The 19511-nt window shown below is 49.8% G+C and overlaps 3 protein-coding genes across 13 annotated transcripts in view; 1 reads left to right on the top strand and 2 right to left on the bottom strand.

Annotated features, from left to right (window-relative positions):
- The window catches only part of FOXN3 (forkhead box N3), a 184355-nt gene that overhangs the window by 44903 nt on the left and 119941 nt on the right, over positions 1-19511 (top strand). The window contains exon 2 of one of the 11 annotated variants that reach the window (XM_046942411.1): positions 10215-10307. The exons of 6 other annotated variants lie outside the window; for them this stretch is intronic. The gene's annotated coding sequence lies outside the window, so the exon portion shown is untranslated. Of the gene's footprint in view, positions 1-1795; positions 10308-17154; positions 17368-17792; positions 18918-19511 lie in introns of those variants that run through there. 4 more of the 11 variants (XM_015287739.4, XM_015287735.4, XM_015287738.4 and 1 more) reach the window with 4 other exon arrangements.
- Positions 12853-18197, bottom strand: LOC112532562 (translation initiation factor IF-2-like). The gene is made up of 2 exons (XM_040701176.1): positions 18174-18197; positions 12853-17664 (listed from the first exon to the last, which is right to left on the bottom strand). Exons 1-2 carry the CDS (start codon positions 18195-18197, stop codon positions 16420-16422), a joined length of 1269 nt encoding a protein of 422 aa, XP_040557110.1. The 3' UTR covers positions 12853-16419.
- Positions 18175-19370, bottom strand: LOC112532560. The gene is made up of 2 exons (XM_025151306.3): positions 19361-19370; positions 18175-18848 (listed from the first exon to the last, which is right to left on the bottom strand). The coding sequence occupies exons 1-2, from the start codon at positions 19368-19370 to the stop codon at positions 18211-18213; spliced, it is 648 nt and encodes a 215-aa protein (XP_025007074.1). The 3' UTR covers positions 18175-18210.

Here is a 19511-nt window from a genome sequence, read left to right as displayed (position 1 = left end):
GGAAGATGGCAAAAGCCTGAAGCAGTGCATCAGTTTTGCAGCAGCAGGTGCAGTTCTCTGTCATCCTGAACTGATGCCTTCTGGCCAGGTTGCAGGTGCAGAAAGCTGTCAGCTTCCAGCTTCCAGCTCCCAGCAGCCAAGTGACCAGAAGCAGAAGTTCCTCAGCTGCAGATTAATGGAAATAAACCATTAATAGCAAGAGGTGTGCTAGTGTTGGTTGGCTTATTGAGAGGAAAGCTAGGAAGAAATGCTGAGATCAGTTTGGTGGTATGACTCAGATCCCTCCTGTATAAACTAACCTGTGCTCTCTTCTAATGAAGGTCTTATTGCTGGATGCACTGGAGCTCAGGGCAGCAGAAATAAGCACTGCTGCAGCCAGGGCTGCTGTAGGGGGACAGTAGGAGACACATGACTCCTGTGTGTGCTCCTGCCCTTCTTCACATTACTTCGCTCTCCTTCCTTCCTTCCTTTTCCTGCCATGGGCCCCTTTCCTTCTTCTGTCTTTCCCCCAGCTCCTGCTCATCTATGGGTGAGGAACAGCTCTCGTGTGTCCCTCTGCAGCTGTTGGTTTGCTCCTGCAGGGTGCTGCAGGGCTTTTGGGGAGCAGTGGTAGCACTGTGCCTGACTCACATGGACCAGGGCCTCTCTTCCTCATAGGTACTTGTGTGGTAGGTAGCTGATGTGCAACAGCTCCTAATTTTGCTGGTATATGAGGGGGGAGAAGCAGGGCTGAGAGTGAGTCAGTCAAAGCTACCTAGGATCCTCTTCACATAGCGGAGGTGAGGGCATTTCAACGCTGACAACTTAGGGTAAGATATAAGACTGTACACATTAATGGAAAGTTCTATTTATGATATTACTCATTGCTTTCCTTGCTATTTTTTTTTTTTTAAGTCAAATAGAACCTACAATTCCTAATTTGATGGAGCATCTATGAAGCCACAGAGCAGTCTTCCCCAGCAAGGGCTTTATTAATTCTGTAGAATATACTGCACCATGTTTGCTAGTTTCTTCTGAAATGTTATCATAAACAGTTAAAGCTAAACTGTGCTTGTAAAATAAATGAGCAGTGCACGTGTTCAGATGCATTATCCGTGCTTTAGTTGTGCTCATTTGTTTAGGCCCCCATCCTGTCAGGAGGCAGCGGCCTTTGGTCTGAACCGAGGCCTACGGAGCAGCCTGCAGGATGCCGCTGCGTGCAGGCCTCTGGCTGCTTTAATTTCTCCTATAATCTCTTCCTGTACTTAGTCCTTTTGTGCTTACTTGCTACATACATGTATGTGCATGGAGCACATACGGCCTAATGAGGCCCACGGAAGCTGCTGCTGCAGGGATGTCGCACAGTGTTGCTGTGCAGTAGCATCCCGTCTGTAAAGGGATCCAGCTCCATCTCTAAGCTGGTTTTAAAAATAATTGCTGCGTGGAGTCTCACAGCCGTCCTGATCAGTGATTTAAAACTTCTGGACTCAGTAACTCTATCTTCATTAGGAAGATCTGTTTTTATAATAATTGTTTCTAAAGAGGAGCTGGGGGATTATTAAGAGATGGCATTCATTATCAGTAAAAATACCACGAAGAAATTTCTGAGACAAATGTTGATGTCCTGCACAGTGTTCCTTTTCTTTTTTTTCCACAAGGAAACAGAACTTTATTTAAAAAGCATAACTATCTTAATAATTATCTTGAAAGCTAAATTGGATTTTAATCCTAAGGAAGCCCTTCAATTCCTAGGTGGCTGGCACCTGCTGAGCTTAGCAGCTGGGAAAGGCTAAGGTTGCTTTTGTGGTGTGTGTGTGGGGGGGAAACACCAGGAAAAAGAACTGGGGAGAAGAGAAGTGGGTAATGTCATTGACAAGGAAAGGCTTTGGTGGGGTCTGGCATCTAGGAAGCAGGCTAAGTTGGAGGGAAGTGAAGTCGGGCAGCAGAAACCAGGTTTGAAGCTCAGGGGGTGAATGTTGGGAGATGAAGATCAAAGATTTATTTCGTGTTTTGTTCTTAAGTATGTGGGTTAGATGAAGGGTTGGTAGCTAGAGAATTTGCTAGAGGACTGTGTGATGGCTCAGTAACTAGCAAGTGGGTTTGCTGGTGCAGAAGTGTAGCTACTGTATGCCTCAGCATAGGAATAGGTGGGTAGAGCAAAGAGAACAGGTAGCTGCTGAGCTTCTTGAGGTTTTCTTTGCAGAAACTAGAGTTAGTGCAGATCAAAAGCAACAACAGTACACTGATACGTGGAAGCTGCGAGATCAGCGTCAGCTGTCCATCTCTGCAGTCACCAAAGGACCACACGTATCCCTGGATACTTCTCACATCTAAAATGTTTTTTTACTGAAGGACTTCTGTCTTCATAGAGGACATAATTATAGATAGAGGAGAAGTGAACGCATTCGCTTTTTTTCTCCCTGAAGCTCAACTTTGCCTTCATGATGTCTGTTTTGGCTGTTGTGGCTTCTGAGGCTTTTTTAAATGAGTGTTTGTTTCTTAGACAGAGTGCTTGGGAGTGGTGTGGAATGTCTGAGGCTGCAGAAAACAATATTTTAGTGAAAGGGAACGAGAAAGTAAATTTTCTCTGAGGAGATAAGTTTCTGAATGATTGTTTGCATCTGCATTCAGAAGAAAGGAAATGAATGCTGCTCATGGAAGCCGTGAGATGGTCATGAGAAAAGGAAGCCATTATTAATTAATCATCAATTTTTATTTGAATATTTATGTAGCGCTGTGTGGCTGGTGCCCCACAGGGAAAGAGGATCATCTCCCTGCTTGAGGAGCCTACATTCTAAATTTAACAGCGGCAAGGACTTCTCACGGCAGATGATGTGTTCTCATCATTCCCTGCTCTGCCTCAGCTTTTCAGCTGAATACCAATTTAATTCCCTGTCCCGTAGTTCTTCTTTTGCCCACCGATGGAGGGGAGCCTGCGCTGCACAGGAGTGGTGAGATCAGAGTCTATGAGGGCACAATCAATGCAGTAAACAGACAGGCAGGATTAGAGGTCTGATCTCAGAGCTGTATCTTGCAATCCTTTACCCAGAACTGTAGTAAAGTAAACAAAACTGTTCCAAGAATAAAGAGCGTGGGATTTGATGCCAATTTGGAAAGACCTACACTTCCTGTGCCCTCTGACTGCAATGCACATAAGGCCTTTTTTTTTTTTTTTTTCCCCTCCCCAAAAATCCTAATGGTGCACACTTAATTAATTAATTGAGACACACTTAATGGCGAGGCTTCGTGGTAGCAATACTGGAATGTTTTTGGTGTGGATGTTTGCCTTGGCCTCACCTCTTGCTGGAGCCGTGTTCCTATTTCTATGTTCTGAGGCAATTGTTTTTAGATATGCTGTGTCTATACCTGGTGCTACGCTCAGCTGGCAGCAGTCAGCAGGGAAGTGAACTCCCAACAGATGTATTCAGATAAAAACTGTATATTTAGTTGCTAGTAATTAGCTGATATATCACAAGGTTATGTAGCGTGCGTAGTTCTGCAAAGCATCACACTAAACTCTTCAATTCAAAGAATACGTGTGTGTGACACCCCCCTTGAAGTGGAGTTCATTTGAAAGGGCAACTGAAAATAAATATGTTGTACCAAAAGATACCAACATTAACGTAAAGCACCTATCATTGTCAAAGCATCGTGTAGTGGTTAGAACAGAACATGAGAGTCGATCAGTTGAGGGTCTATTTTTGGCTCCAGCATCTTCACTGAAGTCAAGTTAATTGGAACGCAGTACAGAAATCTCCCCATGTATAGGACTTTTTATCCACTTTTGGAACTCTCTTTGACTTTCTAGAGCAATCTTTTTTAGATCATGAAGGAAAGTTGCAGGGTTTTTTTATTAATTTCTGCAAGATTTTTGAGTAAGCATCCGAGATAGCATCAGGCATAGGACTTCTGTGCTGGGAGAGGGAAATCGGGGAAATCTGTAGCTATTGCCAGGTGCCTGTCTTGATCAGAAATCAGTTGCTTCACTGAAATTTTGTGTAGATATTTTTCACTGTCTGGCAATCTATTTAAATAGAAGAAATGGTGTATAACGTTCTTACAGAAGTTTCTGTGCAGGGGATCCCCTTTCTGCAATGCAGAAGCCCAAGACAAAAAGGCAAGTTTTCACTTAGTAGGATATTTTCCTTTCTTGAAGTAAAAACTAATTTTCGGAACATCTTTTAGATTTTAAAATGGATTATTTTTAAAAATAAAGTACAACACAAAGCCCTGACAACCTGTTGTCTCCAGGGACACACCTGTGCAGTGCTGTCTAAACGTGGCTGGTGGACTCGGGAGGAGCTGTCTCAAAGCAATATATTCACTGTGGACTGTGAGTGTGTGCTGGCTTGGTGACATTGCTTATAGGACCTGTAGCAGGTCTGTGCAGGGACGGTGTGGCTGTCCCTACACCATACTGTGTAGCGAGTAGCAAATATATCCTTGGAGATCAGCACACATACACGAGAGGAGCATGATTTCCCTTTGTCTCAGCTGGCTTCCAGTCTAGGTGACTGTTCATGTGCACTTGTTCACCAAGTGCAGAAGCCTGTCAATGGTTGAAAAGAGGCAATGTAGACGTAAATGGAATGACCTCTGCCAAGAAATTATTTGGCAGTGGTTTGGCAGAGGTGCTGTCTCTGCATGGAGCTCTGCATGTCCCTTTTGGGGATCAGGGCCCCCTAGAAGTGACACCTAAACCAGTAATTGCTTTGCATAGTCCTGAAATAACTCACAAGAGAAACTGTACAACAGAATGTGTGTCTGTCTTGTGGCCTGTCAAAGTCAGAAATTAGAAGTATTCTAATCATATTCTAATTCTATCAGAGCAGAGGGAGATAGCAGCGCAGCTGTCTGTGTTACCATCTCCCACCCACCACGGAGCAGTGCCAGGCAGGAGTGTGCTGGGCACAGGGCTGGAAGTAGTCACAGGCAGTTTGGCTGTACCAGTTTGTAGTGATTGGCGGCCGAGTATACCCAGGATCACACTGCTGTATGTGCAGGATGTTGCATTGGGTAGCTGATACTGCTAATATGCATGCAGTGGTTTCTGAGCCAACGTATGGGCAGCTGTAGACCCCAACAGCAATTTTGAGGGGCTGTCCTTCTCTGTTTCCCACTGTTATCCTTGTTGTGGGTAGATAAAAAGCTGCCCCTCAGCCATTCTGAGCAACTGCTGCAACATCCAGATATCTGTAAAGGCCTCCGTTCTTCTAGAAGTGAAATGATGACTGGAGAGGACATGAGGAGCGAGCGGGTTTGAGGAGAGCAGAGCCATCCCTTCCCCCTCCTGCTGATGCTGGACTCCCAGCCAGTGCGGGGATGTGCTGAAACAAGCTGGCCAGGGCAGAGGTGCAATGGGACAGGAACGGGCTTCAGTCCAGACCCTGGGGAGATGAATACCCTGCTACAGCTGCCCTCCCTGCTGGCTGGCGTGTGGTGTCAAAGAATCTTTGAGATGACACTTTTGAAAGTACCTGAAGGCTTTGTCAATACTAGCTTCACTGAAAGTCAATTAAAAGTCAGTGGACTTGGGCTCTTAAATCTTTCCAGTGCTTTTCTTACAAGTTACCATCAGTATTTGAAATCTAATCTATTGGCTGTGCCTCCATTGCACCATCCATCTAAGGATCTCTAATCAAAGCTGTAAATATCTGTAAGTCTGTAATACCTTATGAATTCCGTATTTTGGGATGTTTCCTGGATGAGTATATTGATCTAGGTTAATGGGTAAGATAACCAAGCCAGTAATAAAAGCTCAGGGTAAATCGCTTTTCCGTGATGATGGCTGTGGGAGATGACTGGCAGTGCCAGGACAGAGGCTCCTGCACACCGAAGGTCAGCAAGTCAGCTTGGGTGGCTCATGTAGGAAAAGTCCTTCCCCACTGTGGCATGGGAGTGTCTGACTGGAGAAGTGCTTAGGAGTGATCAAGATCCCCTTGGGAGGTTGTGAATTAGTTGGCTGTAGCCACGGTGCTGCCGAGTGATACAAGATACGCATGCCCATTCATCTCTATCCAGCTGTGCAGTAGTGCGTTGGTTCTAAGAGCGCTGTTTCCATCACTGTCACAGGTCTGTGACAGGAGTCCAGCGGTTTGGTAGATGAGCAAGGTTCATGTCTGTGGTGCTGTTCCTCAGGGCTGCCTCTTGCAGTGAGACCAGCAGTACGGCTGCACCCCAGGATGAATAGCAGCGTGGTGCCTCACACCTGGGAGAAGGGGATCAAAACAATAGAGGTATAGCTAGCTGCAGCATGCTTCGCCTATAATCCTGTACACGTACAGGGAAATGTCTGTAGGTTATCCCATCCAGCAGCTGATACGATCTATACTATTTTGCCTGAAGCCATTCTGGAGACTACAGAGAAAGTATTAGTGATCTGCAGGAGAAGCCAGGCTGCCTGATGTGGATATAACATTAGATTTAGCCATAAGACCAGGAGCAGCAGCATTTGTTAATCAGAGTCTGTTTTTTTCTGGTCAATCTCCTTGGGATATTAACTTGCATTGTTCTAACTCAAGCTCTTCTCCAGGTGGCTTATAAAGCAAGAGAGCTTTTTTTGCCCTGTTAATTTCCTGAAGCACAAAGTATTGCTTTCTTGTTTTAAATAAAGCTCCTGCTCTATTTTGGAATAACATAATGAGTGAAAAATGACTTTATCCATCCTGGTGGCAGGACAGGAGTTTGCTACGCTGCCAGCTGGAGAACCTGGATCAGAAACAAATTTGGGTTCCCAGGCTCTGTGCCAGACGAGCTGAGACATATTTTTGAGGTGATGTACTTGGACTCTGGGAGGAGGTTGTTGACTGTACTGAGCTGCTTTCAGAAACATCCTGCCAGCTGATCCACAAAACACTACTGCTCCTTGCCTCAAAATGGAGAACTCTGCTGGCCAGCACTGCCTGTGGCTGTTTGAAAGTGCTCCAAAGGAGCTGGATGCACAGGTGAAGAATTCAGAGTACTCTAGGCAGAAATTAAGGAATTCCTGCATATCTGTTCATCCTTATTTATCACTTAGTGTTGTATTGATCCAAACACAAGTCATCACGTATAACAATGACTGCAGCTTGTGGAAGGGCACTTGCCCTTTTGATATGGAGCCAGAGCTGAAATCTGCGTATAAGATGTCCCGAGGACATCCCTTCTCACTGTTACCCAACTAGACTTGACCTAACTCCATGCCATTCTGAAACTATGGTCATTCTGTCCCTTCCTCAGAGCCTATTCCTATCTCTCTGACCATTTCCACCCTGGCCATGCAGGTGTCAGGTGTAAGGCTGCCACTTGACTGGAGCGCCCCACTCAGAAACTGAAGCTGTGGGTTTTTTAAAGGACGGAGCCCACACAGGGCCTGAACCCTTACAGCCTGAGTCTGGGTGAGACAGCGTCTTCCAGCTGCTGTTCTCTCTATGGATAAAGATATTTTCAGCTGGAATGATCTGCTTCCACATTTCGTATGGACGTATTAAGTGCTTGGAAATGTTCCAGGTACTTGAAGTGAGACTATAAAGCAAGGAGTGACTACAAGGGAAAGCATGCTGTTTGAACTGTTACGCAGAAAAAGAACACCCTCTTCTCTTATCTGAGCAGGTGCAATATTGTTAATTACGGCTGTGTGTTCAGGTGACCATTAATGGGTATGTTTATGTGTTATCTTTAATTGTCTATTTGTAACTTCAATTACTTCAAAAAATGAAATGTAGAAATAGGTGTATTAGTAGCAGTCTGAGCAGTGAGAAGCATCTATAAACTTGAGGAGTCTACATAAACATGAGTCATGCCACATAGATACACAATAATTCCTTACTATTCACATATCACAAGGAACAGGGGGCTTCAACTTAAGCTGTCAGGTGTTGGATTTAAAGCAAAGGAAGAATTTTTTCCACAGTTGATAGCTAAAACATGGAACTCCTTGCTGCAGCTGTTGTTGATACTGAGGCTTGCATGATATTATATGACCCTTTTCAGGTAAATTGATAGGAAAAAAAGATGTGTTTGTAACATAATGCAGCATCTGGTCACATCTTTAGCTGGAGAAGCTTTCAAGCAGCAGGTTAATGCTGGCATAAATCCAGGAGTTTAATGAAGTAGTGCGTAGGAAAGCCATGGTGCACTGGGATACCTAAAGGAAGCTTCAGCTCACCTCCCTGAGGGCTCTGCAGGCACCACTATTGCCATTTCTGCTCAATAAAGTAAGACAGGCATCACTTTCCACCTGGACACCTTCACGGTTTTACCGTCTGACCTCTGAAAGAAGAAACCCTGCTCAAGTGGAAGCTGTTAACTTCAGGAAGATCCCCTTTGGGTACTTGGCAGCTAAAATCCCAGTCTTGAGGAGACCTGAGCAGCTACTTGCTATGGCGTTCATGTGCACACACAGCTCTCTTACATAGGTGCCTGCCCACCCACAGCCATCAGCTGCTTGACAGCTGCTGGAGTGTTCACAGGGGCAGTTCTGTAAGCCTGTAGGGGTTCCTAGATGCTAAGTCAGACTTTGCTGTGTGTTGGGAAAGCCGTCGACAAAGCTGTGTAGAAGTACACAGTCCTTCTCCAAGTACAGTGGTGTGAACCAAAGTGGGCAAATTTCTCTCATTGTCCTTTTGTTCTCCTGTTGTCATTTGCATTTGGCTGATGAGCATTTTGATGCAGGGACAGTTGCTCTTCCTTAGCTTGCTTAGTACCTTAAAACCACTACGGGCTTTTGGCGCATAGCTAGGGCTCGTGTGCCAAAACTGCTTTCCCAGAGCAGATCGTGTGACCTCTCCACATTGGATTTGTGAGGAGTCTGCAGCCAGTGTATCTTTAAGCCTCACTGCAGGTTGACGACTGCCTCCAGCTCCCTAAAGCTGTGTGTGAGAATCCACACTCAGTCGTGTCTATATACAAGGAACATTCAAGTCCCAGTGCTGTGGCAGAAAAGACACAGCTCTGTTACTGACGGCAATGCTTTTTCCACATCATTTGTTTTGTGCTCTCCACTATTGCAGTAGTCATGATAGTAACCAGAAATAAATGGAAGCACGTCTATAATACATGTATTCTCCATCCTAATCTGGACAGTGCTTTTGGCCTTTCTCACTCTTTAAAGTTGTGCTCTCTTACTGATTATCCTAGAGCTTGTGGAGTGTCTAACTGTTAACTATCTTTGGAATGGGACCTGCGTGTGGTAATGGATGAGTAGAGGCCGGGGTGATATGCAAGGAGATGAGCGTTATGCAATTCAAAGGGGCCGTAGCTTTTGTTTTGAGTTTAATTTATGAGGTTTTTGCTTTGTGAGCATCTGAACTTAGTGACTTCTGATAAAGGTGTATGCTTTGTTTTAACAACACAACCAAAGCACAGAGGAGCCCAGCCTTCCTGCCAGATAAGCACACAGTAGGGTCTTGAGAACCATGAGATTGTGTGCTTTGCAGAGCCGAGGAGTTGCAGGAGCAGTTTTCCAGCAAAGATAACAGCTGTACGTGTCTTTGTGCTGTGTCTTTGCCCACAGGATGCAGTGTGATCCATTTGCCTTCACCTCAGCCACATCAGCTGGCCCCAAGGTGGTGGTGTGGGTTACCCAGCTGGCTGGTGCCAGCTGTCTGACTTACCCATGGCATGGCAGGCTTTTGTGAATTTGCTGAAGGTGGTGTCTCAAGGCTCCCTAGTGACTCCTCAGGCCAAAGCCAGACATGGCACACTTAACCAAATGAGTGGCATTGACCACTGAAGGGACACTCCCAACCAGATGAGTGGCACTGGACAGCCAAGAAATTAATCTTTAGTCTAAACTCAGCTTTGGCTTTGTTCCACGTAGTTAAAAGTTGTGCTGTCAGTTTGTTTGCTGTTCATCCCCTGTGTTTGGTATTCCTCTGATTTTGGAGCCAACCGTGGGTTGTTTTTATTTGGATCAGATCGTGTCTTGGGGCAAAACTGACATCATTGCCGGGCATCATTAGGGAAATGAGGAGCAGGGTGTGGGGGTGCGGGTGCAGGAAGTGCCTCTGTTTCCCACCACTGAACTGGGAGGTGAACTCCGCTCACCAGACTGGTTCGTGGGGTCCGGCATGTGACAGGATTTCAAAGCAGCCCTTTGCCAACACCCTTCAGCTATGAGAGGCTCAGGAATCTTGTCAGGTGGAGAGCCGCTGATAAGTTAAGACTTGCATGCTATGCGGAGTAGACATTGCTCTCTTAGTGTTTGTTGGAGGATTTGGGTTGGTTTTTTTTTTTTTTTAATCATTGTTTTAAAGAGTAGTACTGATGGAGCCTTGGAGATCCAGCATGTCTCTGGTAAATTCAGAATCGTGGAGGGAAATACACGAAGACTGATCATACCGTTCTCGGTAGGTGGTAAAGCCCTTTCTTTTAAGTAGTACAGAAGTTCTTCCTCTGCTTGGTTGTAACATTTCCAGTTTGCAAAAGAAAGAGCAATCGGTTGGAATAGCAGTGGTTATTTAATTTGTGAACTTTCTTTGCTAGCTTCTTTTTATTCCACGTGTTCAGCTATGGTTATGATGTTGCTTTGCATTTCCCATGCTTTACAGATGACCTTGCCGTATACCTTATGTAGCGACCGGACTTTACTGTGTAACTTCTGGCTTTTTCTTTTGTCCGGTTGGTTTTGACCTTTGGAATTGGGTTGTGTAACCAGAGGTGCGAGTAGTGTTTTTTTCCGCTGAAGATGAGGTGCGTGTCAGACATCAAGTGTCTTTAATGTCACTTTGTAATTGCTAGTTCAACATGTTGCCAGATACTGAGCTGTAAGGCGTGGATACGGGGAGCGATTTCTCTTGCCCAGAGAAGCATGGTGTGAGCAGAGGCAGAGCTTTGCAGCAAACACTGTTTGCACCGGGGACATTGAACCGGGGCCGTCTCCTGTTTCATTCTAAACAGAAATGCAGTGTTTCCAAACATATCAGAGGCGTGTATGGCCCAGCACCTAAAATAAACGAAAATGTGTTTTCTAAGTCCTCTATTTTTGTTTTGGCACAAATCCTGAATATTTGTAGAAGGACCAACAGGCTCTGGAGAGGGGTTGCTTCTAGTTACACACGCGTGTGCTGTGTTCTCTTACTTCTTCAGATCTGGCCTTCATTTTGAGGGCAGACTTTAATGTCTGAATAGTATAATTTAAAGCTATTTATAGCGCATCGTGATTATCTGTAGCTGCTAAGGAAAAGTATTGGGCAGAGGAGAAATGAAGATATATCAGCTGCAGCTGCCTCAGCCCTCCAGGCACACACTGCCGGGATGCAGTGCAGGCCGCTGCCGGCAGCATGGGAGGCTCCAATCCCGGTATTTAAAGTTTACTTTGCTGCTTGTCTTGAGCAGGGTCAGTGTTGTAGTGAATAATTTATAGGCAGCATGAATGAGCTCATTAGTCACCTTTTCAGAGCTTAAATGAGTTTTGCGGTTGTCATTACATGAGCCTCTGTTCAGCGGCATGGCCGCCAGCTGCCTGCTCACCCGGGCTGGCTCCTCTGCTCTGCAGAAACCTCCTGTGCTTGTTTACCCAGCCTGCACCCTCACAGCATTCCTCGGTGGGCACAACCGTACGTCAGCTTTGTCTGTGCTTCTTGGGATTAGAACCTGACAATCCTTGGAGTCCCTTCCAACCCAAGCCATTCTATGATTCATCGCTGCATCACCTAACAGAGGCTCTCGTGGCTGTCTTTGCGTGGATGCAGTCTGGGAACCTGGACCTGCATCTCACAGGATTTCCTTTGAGAACAGTGTTCAAGAAATGTACAGGAAGAGTCGTGCTGAGCGGTGAGCAGAGGAAAGCACTCTGGAATATCCTGTTGCACAATGAGCTGGAAATCAAGCTGGGAATCAATACAATCACAGCTGGAAAACCCACCCAATGGAAGCAAACAGCCAGAGGAAAACAATCACCTTCTAGCTTACAATGCTAGTGGTAGCAAATTGTTTTTTATGTCAGTTCCTGAGGACCTCATTTTATGAGATGCGAACACAAACTTTGCTGTCAGGGAGGTCCTGGTGGAACTTAGTTTTGCATGCATGGGTACATGAGTAAGGGAGAAAACCCCAAAGTCTGTGATGAAGTTTACAGCTTGTGTTCAGAAGAACTGAGGCAGGACACAAGATGCTGTCCAGAAGAATTAGTTTCGGGGATTCTATTGGCAATACAATTTGGGATCTTTATAAAAGAAGTTAGTTCTCCATTATAGTTGTTCCCAAAACTTGTAATCTTTTCCTCTATGTAATGTTGGCAGCTGCTTTTCCTTTGCCTCGCTTTTAAAAACAAAAAATGCAGTTATTTCTGGTTCTGCTGATTACCTGTTTGTTTGACTTCAGCAGCCGTGTGGTAAATAGTAATGTTGAGATAATGCCAGCCCAAATGTTGCTGCATTACACCTGTACAGCAGATAGCAGGGTCTGTGCAGTGAACCCAAGAAAACAGTTCTTTAGTTCTTACTTACGGAGCCTCTGCAGAAACTGCAACAACACTAGAAGTACTGGCTGATGTTGCAATTAATTTACTGGCTGCCAGGTATGATTTTGGACCAATAAAGCCATTGCAGCTGAAGATTCCCATTAGATGTGTTTATCCCTGCAGTGTTTTGCTTCCCACTGGCTGGGCTGCTAAAATAAGCTGCACTGGCAGAAGTGTGCCATCACCAGTATAAGCTAGGTTAATTCTTGGGTTGCTAGTAAAGTATGTTGGTGTAATTAGACTGGCAAAGCATCTTTCATATGGACCATGATAATACATGTGTGTAGGACAAACTAGCATGCATGCTCTTCTCCTTCAACTACACTCACATACAGAAACATGCTTGCTGGAAGCTTGTCAGCTGTGTATAATTCTAGTGCTAAGCATACGCATTTTCTTAGAAGCTGCAAGCAAGTGTTACTACAGTAACGTCGTAAATGGGCATGCTTTATTTTAAAAGGAACTATTTCATAAAGCCTCTGCATTTTGTAATAAGAAACTCATCCCATTTTATACTGTGAAACAGAAGGGCTGTAGATGTTTCCTCTCGCTTCTGACTGAGCTTCGTGTCGGTGCTCCTTTTCCCACTGATTCAGTTCTATTCCTGTTGGGTTTCTCCAGTGGGGGTAAATGAGAACTTGAGGGATAATTAAACGAAAGATTGGGAAATGCTTTATAGATGTGATTCCACGTGTCTCGAGTGAATAAATGAAAGATAGATCTCCTGTTAGGAAGCAAAAGTAAGGTCTTCACTGCACGTGCAGCTTGTGCCGTCAGCTAGTGCTTGAGGTGGGGGCAGCGAGAGGAGCTGTGCTCGTCCCAGCCCTGGGATCCGAGGGCAGAGTGCCACCCTTCCCCACGCTGTGCTGCCTTGGGTGACTTCCTGTGGGATTCAACTACAGCTGCTTGGTGCAAATAACCAACACGGGTTGGTCTGTTGTGGGCAAAAAGAAAGAAGTGTTCAAACGGCTGGCGCTGGATGAGGTTACTCTCTGATACGCCATCGGTGAGAGGTTTGACCCCTCCTGGAAGGGTGCTGGAAGGTGGAGGCATTAACATGGATGTGAATGGCTCGTGGTGAACAAAAGGAGGAAATGCCAAGTGGTGGGTGAAGGAAGGGGCAAAGGCTGCAGAGTGGCAACGGGAGAAGACTGCTGGTAGGGATTGTGAAAAAGGAAGCAAGTAAACACATACTGTATTCATGATCTAGTTCTTAATAGTTCCTGAACGTGCTCGGTGTGCTTCTGCTCCATACAAGATTAAATCCATTGCCTGAGAGAGAACAGAGATTCAGAAATGGTGGAAGTGGTAACGGAAGCCAGTTGTTCTGCCTGGAAGAAGGAAGGGAACAGAGGGAGATGGCCGGCGGGTGATGTTACAGCCCTGAGATGTCCCACGGCAAAAGGCTGATCTCTGTGGCCACAAGGAACACAGGCAGCAGCCCTATCTGCTTCTGTCTTTGCCAGGTTCCATGAGCACTGGGAGCCTTTCAGAACTGAGAGTGTTTTGGTGCAGCCGCATGTCAAATTATAAATCCTCATGAGCAAACTTAGCAGACTTGCAGCATGCCTCAAGTAGGAACCTTGACGGTGGTGTAGAGAGAATGAGCATCGACAAGGATGGCAGTCAGTCAGGACGTTATAGCTGGAGATCAGGGTAGAAACAATGACTTAAAAATGAGGATAAGAGGAGCATGTCTACTGAATGGTGAGACTGGTGCAGTCGCAGGGCAGTAAATAGAACTACTTAGCGAGGTGGTGTGGCATGGCTGTAATGCTAGCAAAGGAAGGTGTTCACTGCTGAGATGAGGAATGGAGTGGGTAGATGAGCTGTGCAGGGTTGGTAGGAGCCCGTGACCCTTGCTGCACTCATTGTGCAACAATTGCTTGTAGGAGGTTATCAGGGATTCCAATCTAGGGGAGGATAAGAGATGAAGGAATATAGGGAGATGGCTAGAAATCCTTGTTAAATAAGATACTGAAACATCTGCAGTTGGTATTCTGAAATCTGAGTGGAAAGATTAGACTGTTGTATATTAGCCCATGAGGTTAAAGTGCAGTGCTCTGCTGTTGGGACTTCTGTTTGCCCTTTAGTACTGCATATACTTTGGTCTTGATGTACAAATAGTTTTCATCTGTTGGTGTTGCCAATCTTTTTCAAAATGAGTTAGTATTACCTCTGTGTAAGAAATAGTGAAATCAGTACCCAAGTAAATTTGGTGGCTTGCCTAGGAGTACTTGATGGCCATACTTCGGATGATCTGGTGCTGCTGAAGTTTCTAAGCCAGCAGCGTGGCTTAGAGGGACTGCAGAGAGGCCGTATCTTCCTCTCTCCATTAGTTGTATTGAATATTGCAGCAAAAAGTCAGGAGGAGCTGGGGGGTGCCATCTGCCCAGGAAGTTGTCCCCAGGAGGCTCAGTGTTGTCTCACTGGAGGTGAAGCCAGCGGCTCTGGTTGCTGCCAGGCTTGCGGAGAGCGGGCAGCAGCAGGAGGCTGCTCAGAGCCCGTGCCAGTGGCCCATTCCCTGCTCCCTGAGTGGTCTCTGTCCTGGCTGCAGCCCTGCGCTCGATCTCAGTGCCTTTTCTGTGTGCTTGACAAATGCCCCATGTTGGTGGCACATTGTAATCCTCATTGCATGTGCCGGGGAAATTCCTACCTGCCATGGAGAGGTGTGAAACTGATCTCATTGTACCAGCTCTGATGGGGAATTTTGCCATTAATTTTGAGCAGAAGTAAGCTGTATACCTGAATAGGATATGTACATAAAAAGATACTACTCAAGATGCAATAACCTCTCTATACCATCCTGTGTCCCATGAGTCCTCCCCCTTCTCCCTTTGGGAACACTTCTCATGAGCTGAATTCTTCTCCAAACACTCAGGCTCTGCAAGTGAAGATAGGTGTGACAGATCTCCGTGCTAGTTAGTAAAGAGACATGTTGATTCACAAAGCATGTGGAGTAAATTCAGGTGAGTGGCATTATGGCTGACTAATTTAGTTTGGGTTAAAAACAAAAATGGCCATGAGATAAGAGCTGTGCACACTGACGGTCTGCTGACTGTGAGTGCTGGGGCGGTCAGAGGGCACGGCTGGCAGTGTGGCTCTGCTGCCCCAGCTCTTATCTGCCTGCTGCAATCCAGCTGCTGGCCGGTCCTCCTGCAAATATGCAAGAATGCGCAACAGCAGCTCGCTGGGTCAGGTGGGGAGGCTGTCGGCAAAAGGAGGTCTGAGTGAGTTATGGCAGGGATGGCTGAACGGCTCGTTTGCGAGAATGGATGAGAGGTATTTCGGCCCTGTGCTCTGTGAACTGAGTGGTCTCTGGTCTAAAATTTCTGCACATGGCAGAGAGATTGACAAAGGTAACCAATGCCTCGGAAAACGGCAATGAAATGCAGTGGAACGTAGCAGCGATCCCACCCAGCTGAGCAGAGTGACACTGCGGGCCTGCAAGGCCTTGGGACAGCTGTCCTGACTTTTCTAAGCAAAATGGCTAAAATGCTTTTCTTCTTGGCTTAGAAACGACTTGCGTGTGAGGCTCTGTGCACGTTCCTGTGCTTCTAACACACACTTTATGTTTGTGCAACGGGCCTTTTCGGTATTGGTATAACAATTAATTTGCATGAGATGGTTGCACTGGGTGATCCCGTGGGTCTTTTCCAACCTCGATGGTTCTATGATTCTATATGATGCTGCACTAAATCTGCAAGCCTCACTTACTCAGGGAAGAAGACGCGTGTTGTTTGTGGCTCGGGTGCAGTCTCTGGTACCTGTTTTGGAGGTGCCTGGGTGCTGTGACCCTCGGAAGCTGTAGGATCAAACGCCGGGCACACCGGAGGTTGCGGTGCAATTGGCGCTGTCTGGGCCGGGCAGCTGCTTTTTCGTGTGGAGATCAAGTTAGGTCACTCCCCTCGGTCTAAAAGAGGCGTGCTACGGTCGGCTTGGTTAATCGAGTTTGATACTGGTTATGTCAAGATAACTTCACCGGGACGAAATCAGGCCTAATTGTAGGGCACGGTTCTATAGGCTGCAGGAATCGACTGTTTCGCTTCGGTTCGTTTTCCACGGAAGTTGCGGCGGGCTCGCAGCCAGCGCCGTGCGGCTGTAACCAAGGCGGACCCGGGCAGGGCCGCGGCCCGGAGACCGCCGCCCGAGGAGCCCCCGCACGGCGCGGCGCCGTGCCGGCCGCGTTTGGAGGCGGCGAGCAGACGGGAGCGGCCGCGGGGGCTCGCAGGCTCCGCCGTTCTCCGCGGGACTCGGCTGCCGGCTGGGAGGGGGCCGGCGCTGCGGGACGGGGCCGAGAGCCGTCCCGCTCCGCCGAGGCTTCCGCGCTCGCGGCTCAGCGCTCCGCCAGCCGCTCGAGGCCGCGGCGCCGCGTGGCTACCGGCGGGGCTCGGCTGACCGCCGCCCGCGGCAGACGTACCCCGGGCCCTGCGGCGCCGCTCCGCCCGCGGCGGCCGCTCCCCGTCCTCCCCCGGGGCCGCGGCCCCTCGCGCAGCCGCCGCCGCCGCCTCCGCGATCGCCGCGGGGCGGCCCCCGGTCCGGCGCTGAGCGGAGGCTCCGCGCCGCTCCGCCGCGTCCCGCCCCCGTCCGCAGCGCCGCCCGCCCTCCCCCCGCTGGGGCCCTCCCTCCCTTCCGCGGCTCTCCCGGCGCGGTGGCCCGGCCCACGTTTTCCCTCTCTCCCCTCCTCCCTGGTCATGTGTCGCCTTTTTTGTTTGCGGTGGAAACAATTTCTCGCTCTTCGGCTCGCGCCGGGCGGACCGCTGCCCGGCGGCGCGGGGTGGGGGGCGGTGCGGCCGAGCCCATGCAGGCGGCGGAGCGCCCCGCGCCGGGACCCCCGCGGCGCGCTCGGGGCTCGGGCTGAGGCGGGGCGCGCCATGCCCGCCTCCGTCAGATGAAAGTTTGCGCCGCAGCCATGGAAGGACCGCGCTGAGGCCGCCCCCCGCCAGGTGAGCCCCGGCCGCCGCCGCCGCCGCCGCCCGCGGGGCCCCGCCGCAACTTGGCCGGGAGTTGGCGCGCGCGCCGCCGTGACCCGGCAGCCGGGCCGAGCCGCGGGGCCGCGCTCCGGGCCGCCCGGGCGGGACTCGGGGTGCCGGCGCGAGGCCGCGGGCCCGTCCGGAGCGGCGCGCGAGGCGCGGGCAGAAGTTGCCGTCCCGGCGCGGGGCGGAGGGCCGCTGACATCTGGCCAGCGTCGGAGGTATGCGCGCCGCCGGCCTCCCCCTCCCGCCCGGAGCAGCGCCGGTCGCCTAGCGACGGCATTGATTGGCTGCGTCGCCGGCCAATGGGCGCGCGCCCCCCCGCCCGGGCGGCGAGCGCGGTGGGAGCGGTGCGCGGGGGACGACCCCCCTCCTCCCCCACCCCCCCCCGCGTCGCCTCAGCGGCCGCCGCGCAACCCCGGCGCCGCGCGGGGCCCCGGCTGCGGGCGGCCGCGCGTACCCCGCGGGGCGCCCGCGGTTGACGGCGGATTAAAACCGTTCGCTCCGTCGCGGGCCCCCGCGTGAGCGCCGCTCCTTTGTCTGGTGGCGGGGAGAGGCGGCCGCCGAATTCCTTCTCGCGTCCGGGTTCGCGTCCTTCCCCCCGGCCGAGCCGCGCCGCGCCGCGCCGCCGGGAGACGCGGCCCCGCCGCCCCCCGGGCCGGGTACAGAGCGCCGCCGCGGGGCTCGCGGCTCCGGCCCCGCCGGGGGCTCCCGTCCGGGAACGGGAGGGCGGGCGCGGGGCGGCCCTTCGGGAGGGCACCGAAATAAGCGAATTAAACAGAAAGAGAGCAGCGTGTTGTCATGGCGACGGCGCAATTACATTACTTTACTGTCAGCCGTCGCGTAAGTCCCCGTTCGGAAGCTCCTGGGACGCAACTTCCATCCGGAGCCGAAGTTGCGCCGTGCCGCGGGGCAGTGCCCGTCAGGGGCCGGCGGAGCTCCGGCGCAGCTCGTTTCCTCCGGCGGCCGCGGCCCTGCGGCTGTGCCTCCGCCGTGCCTTTCTGTTTCGGTAATGGCCGCGTCGATGGGAAGTATACGGAGAAAGACCCGAGGAACTTCCCTTTTTCGCTTTTCTGTAACATCTGAGAGAAGTCCGTTGCTTTTCTTCCCCGGAACGGCTTTCCTCCCGTTTTTCCTGGTAGATACACCGCTTGTTCGCCTGTGCTTTTTGCCCTTTGGCGCTGTATCGGGAGCGACTGTAGGAAGTGCGTCTCCGGTGCTCCCCTGGATGCAGGGGATCTCTGCACTCGTGCAGGACACACTGCCTGCTGCCGAAATGCACTGATCCTCACCTGTGTTTATTTCGCTGCTGGCCGTGCCCCCAGCCCTCGGTCCTGGCAGTTTCACTGCACGGCAGAGGCAGGGAGGCTGTGCTGCTCCTGGAGTGCTGTTACTGCTCACACGCCGCTCCCCACTCCATCCCCCCGCTGCACGGGTCCCCCCATCCGTGTCAGCTCACCCTGCGCTCAGCTCCCAGCACCTCCCGCCTGCCTTGGGCCACGGCTGAAGGCAGCTCCGTGCAGGTTAAAGCCCTCTCTGTTTACATACGCTTTTAAAGTGCTCTGTTCCTCTGGCGCTTGTTTCCCCGTGTCTTGGCCCTGGTCCCAAAGCTACTGTGTGCTGCTTTCCCTGCCTCCCTCCCTCCCTCCCGTTCTGCCTTGCAAGTTCTGCTGTAATTCTTCAGCCCTGCTGCAGCGGTGCCTGTAGTTGCATTTGGGGCCTGTCTGCAGGAGCCCTCAGCCAGTGCCTCTATCACAGGGCTGTTGTGTTGCCCTCAAGACTGAAACAGCTGAACTTAATCTGAAGCAACTGCTCCTAAGCCCTTCTTCTTTTTTTTTCTTTCCTTAAATTTACATGCTTATTAAAGTGATATGATCGAAGTATTCAATGATTTGATACACGTATCCATTATTAAAGGAGTGTGTCCCTAGGATTTCCTGTGTGGGGCTTCAAGTACAGGGAGTACTGAGGCACATCGGCGTGATCGTATCGTTCCGTGCGCTGAAAGTCCTTTACTTGTCCTGAGTTGAGGTTATTTTACCCAGTGTTTGGGAGTGAGCTTTAATGGGGGTCCGTCGTTTTTGAAGCAGATGGCACGAGGCCAAGCAGCTGGTGGG

The sequence above is a fragment of the Gallus gallus genome, chromosome 5, assembly GCF_016699485.2.
Source record: "Gallus gallus isolate bGalGal1 chromosome 5, bGalGal1.mat.broiler.GRCg7b, whole genome shotgun sequence".
Lineage (NCBI taxonomy): Eukaryota > Metazoa > Chordata > Aves > Galliformes > Phasianidae > Gallus > Gallus gallus.
This window is presented reverse-complemented; position numbering and strand designations above follow the sequence as displayed.

What these genes read in the sequence shown, in the direction of transcription:
- LOC112532562 (XM_040701176.1), bottom strand. Translation starts at nt 18,197, where the DNA reads ATGACAACACGCTGCTCTCTTTCT. An exon ending in CAACACGCTGCTCTCTTTCT is followed by an intron (nt 17,665 to 18,173) that starts GTTTAATTCGCT and finishes TGCCGTCGCTAG; the next exon opens with GCGACCGGCGCTGCTCCGGG.